The 8,875-nt window shown below is 40.2% G+C and overlaps 1 protein-coding gene and 1 pseudogene across 1 annotated transcript in view; one reads left to right on the forward strand and one right to left on the reverse strand.

The window, feature by feature from the left end:
- Positions 1-8,738, forward strand: part of DIPK1A (divergent protein kinase domain 1A) — a 120,837-nt gene extending 112,099 nt beyond the window's left edge. The window contains 3 exon segments of the mRNA NM_001266885.1: positions 74-181; positions 3,960-4,136; positions 6,716-8,738. Coding sequence (NP_001253814.1) covers positions 74-181; positions 3,960-4,136; positions 6,716-7,528 — 1,098 coding nt within the window. The 3' untranslated portion in view covers positions 7,529-8,738.
- LOC114675120 (small nucleolar RNA SNORA51) lies at positions 5,010-5,132 on the reverse strand (annotated as a pseudogene).
- Positions 8,739-8,875: the final 137 nt, after the last annotated feature.

Here is an 8,875-nt window from a genome sequence, read left to right on the forward strand (position 1 = left end):
AATAAAGATATCTCTTTATGCTTTTTCTTATGAATATTTTTCTATTAACTACTTTTTCTTTCCTGGTTTTTAGTGTGACAAGTACAAGACTGGAGTTATTGATGGGCCTGCATGTAACAGCCTTTGTGTTACAGAAACTCTTTACTTTGGAAAATGCTTATCCACCAAGCCCAACAATCAGGTAGGGACATTATGAGTAAACATTCCAGAATTATAGTGTACTCTAATTTTACCAGAAATTAAAGGCATTATTAAACGAATTCTTGAACCAAAGCTTTGAGATATTATATGTATTTCAATTTTGTATGCTTTGATTAATTGATTCAACAGACATTTATTTTATTTTAATTTTTTGAGACAGAATCTGTTGTCCAGGCTGGAATACAGTGGTGAGATCTCTGCTTACTGCAAACTCCACTTCCCAGGCTCAAGTGAGCCTCCCACCTCAGCCTCCCATGTAGCTGGGACTACAGGCTCACGCAACCACACTTGGCTAATTTTTTGTATTTTTGTAGAAAGAGTCCTGCCATGTTGCCCAGGCTGGTCTCGAACTCCTGAGCTCAAGCAATCCACCCATCTTGGCTTCCCAAAGTGCTGGGATTATAGGTGTGAGCCACTGCACCTGGCCAGTCAACAGATATGTGTTAATCTATTCCCAGTATATTCCAGACACTGTTTTGTTTTGTTTTTGTTTTTCTGTCAGCACTTTGATCTTAGACAGATGCTGTTTTAGTTACCAGGAATACAATGGTGATTAAGGCAACCTGGTGCAGTGGCTCACACATGTAATCCCAACACTTTGGGAGGCTGAGATGGGAGGACCACTTGAACCCAGGAGTTTGAGACCAACCTGGGCAATGTAGTGAGACCCTGTCTCTCCAAAATCAAAAAAATTTTTTAAAAAGCCAGGTGTGGTGGCACACACCCGTAGTTCTAGCTACTCAGGAGGCTGAGGTGGGAAGATTGCTTGAGCCCAGGAGGTTGAGGCTGCAGTGAGCTATGGTCCCACCACTGTGCTCTAGCCTGGGTGACAGAGTGAGACCCTGTCTCAAAAAATAAAAAAAAATACAGACAGCTGGGCCCAGTGGCACATGCCTGTAATCCCAGCACTTCGGGAGGCCAAGGTGGGTGGATTGCTTTAGTCCAGGAGTTTGAGGCCTACCTGAGCAACATAGCAAAACCCTGTCTCTACAAAAAATACAAAAATTAGCTGGGTGGCCAGGCACAGTGGCACACACCTGTAATCCCAGCACTTTGGGAGGCTGAGGTGGTAGGTCACTTGAGGCCAGGAGTTCGAGACCAACCTGAGCAACGTAGCAAAACCCCATCTCTACTAAAAACACAAAAAATTAGCTGGGTGTGGTGGCGCATGCCTGTAATCCCAACTACTCCAGAGGCTGAGGCACAAGAATCGCTTGAACCTGGAAGGTGGAGGTTCCAGTGAGCCAAAATCTCACACCACTGCACTCCAGCCTGGACAACAGAGCGAGACTCTTGTCTCAAAAAATATATGTATTAGCTGGGTGTGGTGGCACACACCTATGATCCCAGCTACTCGGGAGGCTGAGGTGGGGTGATCACTTGAGCCCAGGAGGTCAAGGCTGCAGTGAGCCACGTTCATGTCACTGCACTCCAGCCTGGGTGACAGAGTAAGACCCTATCTCAAAAAAAAGACAAGATTGCTCCCTTATAGACCTTACATGATCCCAGAGGGACAGGAGGCACAGCTGATAAATAAATAAATAAATAAATAAACAAAATAATTATAGAATATGGTGTGTTCTGTGGGAGATACAGAAGGCAAATAGAGAATGTAGTGTCGGGGATGGTGAGAAGTGCCTTAGAGGATGTGATCAGAGAAGACCTTTCTGAAATAATATCTGAACTTATACCTTAATAAAGAATTCATAGGCATGGGCAAAGGACAGGATGAACTAAATCACAAAAGAACTGCAAACAGCTGATGAACATAATGAAAAAAAATTCTACCTTACTTTTCATCAGAGAAATAAGAATAAAACAATAGAATATCTAATTGGGGTAGAATAAAATACAACGAAACATCCAGAGCACTGGAAAATTGCATTTTAATGTTCAACTTATGATTACTAAATTTTCCTGCATAAATATGCATTATTCCTATAGAAATTTAAAATAATTTTTAAGTTGACAATATTAATCATGTTAAAGACAATTTCTAAAACAAAGTCCAACATTTGAGTGTCTCCTGCATGCCAGGCACTGTTTGAGGCACTGAGGGAGACAGATAAAGCCTCTAACCTCGTGTTCTAATGTGAGATGAGACAGATAGTAATAAACTGATAAATAAACAAATATGATTTTAGACAGTACAAAAGGCTATGAGGATAATGAAACAGGATTAGAGGTGACCCGGAGGTGGAAGAGGATCTATTCTAGACAGGGGGTCAGGGAAGGCTTTCTGAATGCAATGTGTGATCTGAGACTTGAATGATGGAAAGGAGCCAGCCACGTGAAGATCTGGGAGAGCACATTCCAGGCAGAGCCAGCAAGTGAAGCAGGTCAGGAAGCCAAAACAAGCATGATAGCTTTAGCCTATCACAGAAAGACCAGTGTAGCTGGGACTTTGAGAAACTTGGAGTACATGGTACAAGATCAGATTGGAGACATAGGCGAGGCCAACTCAAATGGAGCCCAACCGGTCATGCAAAGGACTTTGGACTTTAATTGAAATGGGAATTTATTAGAGGGTTTGGAGCAAGGCAGTGAAATAATGTTTTGTTTGGATTAATATTAATAATATGATCTTTTTTTTTTTTTTTTTTTATGTAGAAGAGGGGCAACCTATCCTAGTGGTAAAGACCTCAGCTCTTTTCAGCATGTTACTTCACCTGTCTCTGCTTCAGTTTCCCCATCAGTGAAATAAGTATGGCCGGGCGCGGTGGCTCACGCCTGTAATCCCAGCACTTTGGGAGGCCGAGGCGGGCGGATCACAAGGTCAGGAGATCGAGACCACAGTGAAACCCCGTCTCTACTAAAAATTACAAAAAAATTAGCCGGGCGCGGTTGTGGGCGCCTGTAGTCCCAGCTACTCGGGAGGCTGAGGCAGGAGAATGGCGTGAACCCGGGAGGCGGAGCTTGCAGTGAGCCGAGATTGCGCCACTGCACTCCAGCCTGGGCTGGGCGACAGAGCGAGACTCCGTCTCAAAAAAAAAAAAAAAAAAAAAGAAATAAGTATAATGATAGTACCTACCACCTAAGGTTGGTACGAGGATTAAAATAATAGCAAATCAGTAAAAGCCGGGTGTGGTGGCTCATGCCTATAATCCCAGCAACTTGGGAGGCTGAGGCGGGTGAGTCACTTGAGGCTAGCAGTTCAGGACCAGTCTGGGCAATACAGCAAGACCCCATCTCTTAAAAAAAAAAATTTTTTTTAATTAGCCAGGTTTGGTGGGACATGCCCATAGTCCTAGCTACTTGGGAGACTGAGGCAGGAAGATTCCTTGAGCTCAGGAGTTTGAGCTGCAATGAGCTATGATTATGCCACTGAACTCCAGCCTGGGTGACAAAGCGAGACCCTGTCTCTAAAATAAATTAGTAGACCATAGGACATAGTTAACACCATATAATATTAGTTTGATAAATAACTAGATACTTAAATAGTAGTTAATTTTGGGGAAGTGGGATTATGGAAGTAGAATGTTTGGGAACTTTGCTTTTGCCTTACATCCTTCTCATTGGACTTTTTGAAAAATATATTTAGGCATGTATTACTCTTATAATTTAAAAAAATTAGTTTAAGGAAAAAATCTTGAGTATGATTTCAAGTTTGCAGTTCAAAAATAAAGTCACACTTCAACCTCAATGTTTGATGCTTGTTTTGTTTTGTTTAGAGGAGGAGGACCCTAAAAATATAGTGGTATATTTCTTAGAGTTTTCTACTCAGTATAATACGTAACTTGCCACTCTTTTTTACATAGATGTATTTAGGGATTTGGGATAATCTACCAGGTGTTGTGAAATGTCAAATGGAACAAGCGCTTCATCTTGATTTTGGAACTGAATTGGAACCAAGAAAAGAAATAGTGCTATTTGATAAGCCAACTAGAGGAACTACTGTACAGAAATTTAAAGAAATGGTCTATAGTCTCTTTAAGGTAAGTATATCCATTCACACGTTGCTAGTGTGAAGTGGGACTCTTCAGAGGAATTGGCAGGACCTCATCCTAAGCCATAAAGTATTGATATTCTTTGACCTCTATCAGGCACTCCATCCTGAGGAAATAATTGTAAGAGGCCGGGCATGGTGGCTCACGCCTGTTATCCCAACACTTTGGGAGGCCAAGGCAGGAGGATCACTTGAGCCCAGGAGTTCAAGTCCAGCCTGGGCAACATAGTAAGACCTCAGCTATATATATGTATATATATATATAAGGCAGGAGTGGTGGCATGTGCCTGTAATCCTAACTACTTTGAGAGGCTGAGGTGCGAGGATTGCTTGAGCCTGGGAGGTCAAGGTTGCAGTGAGCCAAGATCTCACCACTGCACTCCAGCCTGGGCGACAAAGTGAGACCCTGTTTCAAAAAAAAAAAGAGAAAAGAAATCTGTATTGGAGAATGTTTACTTTAACATTATTTATGATAGCTAAAACTGTCCAGATATGAGGAGGGAGTTCATTAATCAGAGTGCTGTACAGTTTGACATGAAAATTAATTCAAAAAAGGTGAAATAAAATTAGTATACTCAGAATTGTGGTTATTAGAGGCTGGGAAGGGTACAGAGAGGAGGAGAGGTTGGTTAACAGATTCAAAATTACAGCTAGATAGGCAGAATAAGTTCTAGTGTTCTATAGCACTATAGGGTAGAGAGATTAATAATTTTTGTATATTTTCAAAAAACTAAAAGGATTGTGAATGTTCACAACACAATGATAAATATTTGAGACATAAATATGCTAATTACCTTGATTTGATCATTACACATTGTATGCGTGTATTGAAATATCACTCTGTATCCCATGAATTTTTTTTCTGTGTGTTCCCATGCACAATACAGATAAGGCACAGGGCCTAGGCTGAGGTGCACATGGGAGTTTACCTCCTCATTCTGTACAGTCAGTGGAAGAACCCAGCTTGGGATAGCACCAGGAGGCCTGGGTTTTGTTTTGTTTTGGTTTGGTTTTCTGCCTTTTTTTAAAAGACAGTTTTTTGTTTGTTTTGGTTTGGTTTTTGTTTTGTTTTTTTTGGCAAGGTCTTGCTCTCGTGCCCAAGCTGGAGTGTGCAAGTGGCATGATCTCGGCTCATTGCAGCCTCAGCCTCCGGGGTTTAAGCCATCCTCCAGTCTCAGCCCCCCAAGTAGCTGGGATCACAGGCGCACCACCACACCTGGCTAAGGTTGTTTTCTTTTTAGATGGAGTCTCGCTCTGTTGCCCAGGCTGGAGTGCAATGGCATGGTCTCGGCTCATTGCAACCTTGCCTCCCGGATTCAAGCAATTCTCCTGCTTCAGCCTCCCAAGCAGCTGGGATTACAGGCACCTGCCACCACACTCGGCTAATTTTTGTATTTTTAGTAGAGATGGGATTTCACTCCCATTTTTAGTAGAGATGGGATTTTGGCGAGGCTGGTCTCGAATTCTGACCTCGTGGTGATCCACCCGCCTCAGCCTCCCAAAGTGCTGGGACTACAGGCGTGAGTCACCACACCCAGCATTTTTTTTTTTTTTTTTTTTTTTTTTAAGCAGAGACAGGGTTTCACCATGTTGCCCAGGCTGGTCTAGAACTCCTGAGCTCAAGCTATCTGCCCACCTTGGCTTCCCAAAGTGCTGGAATTACAGGCTTGAGCAATTGCGCCCATCAGTATCCCATAAATTTGTAGTTATATCACTAAAACTAATGGGAAAAAAAGCATAGCAGTTCCTCCCATGCAAAAAAAAAAAAAAATAGTACTCTGCAAATTATATTTTTTACTTTAGAGAACTACTAATACAAAGATTAAATAGAAATATAAGAAAGTTTTGGGAAAAAAATTTATTTTCATTGCTCTTTTATTTTCACTCAAATTTTTTATTTGGCTATTTTACATGCATTTCAGACTATTTTATCCCAGAGAAACAGGGAAATACTTTTTAACCTTCATTATTATACTACTACTACTTGAACAAAATAATTATTAATGTGATAAAGACAAAATAGGATAAAATAATTAGGCCAGGCATGGTGGCTCATGCCTGTAATCCCAGCACTTTGGGAGGCTGAGGTAGGAGGATCACCTGAGCCCAGGAGTTGGAGACCAGCCTGCACAACATAGTGAGATCCCCATCCCTAAACAAAAGAGAAAATAATTTTTAGTTGACCCTTATTATAACTTTGATGTAAGTACATTACAGTACAATTTTTTCAAGTCCACATATGAGGGGGTGGTTTTTTAATGTATGAATGAGGAATAATTACTTTGTTGGTTAACTATCTAAAGGGCCTGAAGGGGACAGGGGAGTTAGAGTGCCATTTTCTAAGAAACAGACAAGTATTCAGTGGGTTTTACTGCAGTTACATAAAGCATGGTTCTAGTTCACTTAGGAAGCATCATAAATATTTGGAGATATAATACATTGTTCTTTTATGGGAATTCAGTACGATTATTTCTAGCATGGTTAATAGTGCCCATAAAGGAACTTAGTATGTTATAGCATGGGAGATATTTTTCATTCCTTCTGTATAATTAGCCAAATTCTTGACAGGCAAAATTGGGTGACCAAGGAAACCTCTCTGAACTGGTTAATCTCATCTTGACGGTGGCTGATGGAGACAAAGATGGCCAGGTTTCCTTGGGAGAAGCAAAATCAGCATGGGCACTTCTTCAACTGAATGAATTTCTTCTCATGGTGATACTTCAAGATAAAGAACATACCCCCAAATTAATGGGATTCTGTGGTGACCTGTATGTGATGGAAAGTGTTGAATATACCTCTCTTTATGGAATAAGCCTTCCTTGGGTCATTGAACTTTTTATTCCATCTGGGTTCAGAAGAAGCATGGATCAGCTGTTCACACCATCATGGCCAAGAAAGGCAAAAATAGCCATAGGACTTCTAGAATTTGTGGAAGATGTTTTCCATGGCCCCTATGGGAATTTCCTCATGTGCGATACTAGTGCCAGAAACCTAGGATATAATGATAAGTATGATTTGAAAATGGTGGATATGAGAAAAATTGTGCCAGAGACAAACCTGAAAGAACTTATTAAGGATCGTCACTGTGAGTCTGATTTGGACTGTGTCTATGGCACAGATTGTAGAACTAGCTGTGATCAGAGTACAATGAAGTGTACTTCAGAAGTGATACAACCAAACTTGGCAAAAGCCTGTCAGTTACTCAAAGACTACCTACTGCGTGGTGCTCCAAGTGAAATTCGTGAAGAATTAGAAAAGCAGCTTTATTCTTGTATTGCTCTCAAAGTCACAGCAAATCAAATGGAAATGGAACATTCTTTGATACTAAATAACCTAAAAACATTATTGTGGAAGAAAATTTCCTACACTAATGACTCTTAGTTCATTTGGACATAGTTACAATTTTAAGAAACTTGCCACTTTTAAAGAACAATTTTGAGCATTAAAAAAATGGCTTCAGATTCCTGCCAGCTACACACAACTCCTTCCCCCAGGCCTGAGAAGCCACCAGGATGTGATTACTGAAGTAATGGCAGGTGTAAGATCAACAGGTCCCCAAGATGTCATTCCTGCCCTTTTAGAAGCCCTGTTACATCTCTGATGTTCATTATTTAACTATCTTGACTGACTTTAAAAACCAATGCTGTGAAAAGCCTCATTCCATAAACATCAATAGTGAGTCATCTGTAGATTTACCTTAGCCAAAATACCAATGCTGGAAACATTGTGTTTGCATTGAAGCTGCTGTTCAACAAGAAAATTTATAAATTTACTAATGTCTTAGCATGGTAAAGTTTGCACATTAACAGAAATTAAGACTGCAAAGCAGGTTAAACTTGCTCCTTTATAAACAGATGTTGGGTTAATAGCATGGTTTATTCTATTAAAGACTTATACACCCATTTTTAACCTCATTCAGCCATCAGCTGTTATGTGTAGCTTCACAATGTTTCAAGTGGCTTACTTCAAGAAATCTTATACTTGACAATACACCAATTTTATTGACTGAAAATGGATGAACTTTCCTAAAGAGTCAAAGGGCCCATCTTAGTATTACACAGCTGACTTGAGCCCTTCAAAACTGACATCTTAAGGCCCAATCAAGATCCACATATCCTGACTTTGATCTTTGTGCAAGTGGGACTGTAAGTGCAAGACTAAAATAAATTATAGCAGACTTTTAAGAATAACTTTCCATTTTCAAACAGTATACATTCTGTGGGCCAAAGGGCTATTTCTTGAAGAGGCATGTAAATGTATTCATCTAATGTTTTTTTCCCCACGTAAACTTGATATTCAAGGTTTAATATTTGCTCCTTTCATATTTTCACACATATACTCAGATTTGGCATGTACCTTTCAACATCTCCATAAAATTAAACACCTTTTGGAGAAAAGATCCAGTATTTTCTGCTCAAAGGTTTCACCTACTTAAAGTGGATGTGTTAAAAATCTATGTGACCTTCACTGGACAGCTTTCTCTCAAAACTTTCCTTCAACGCCATGGATTAGCACCAGTTTTGTTTACTTTAAGGTACTTTTCCCATTAATCATCTGGTTATAATAAATGGATGGAAGAAATATTTCCCAGTGATGGCTGGTCTGTTGCTTGCCAGATTTTTAGGAAGAGCTGTTCATCATACAACATAAGGGATAATGACTCCTGTCAGGTAAAACAGAAGCCCAAGAAATAACAACTTTTTCTTAAAACAGTTACGCTTGTTTTCT

This window comes from Macaca mulatta, chromosome 1 (assembly GCF_049350105.2).
Source record: "Macaca mulatta isolate MMU2019108-1 chromosome 1, T2T-MMU8v2.0, whole genome shotgun sequence".
Taxonomy (NCBI): domain Eukaryota; kingdom Metazoa; phylum Chordata; class Mammalia; order Primates; family Cercopithecidae; genus Macaca; species Macaca mulatta.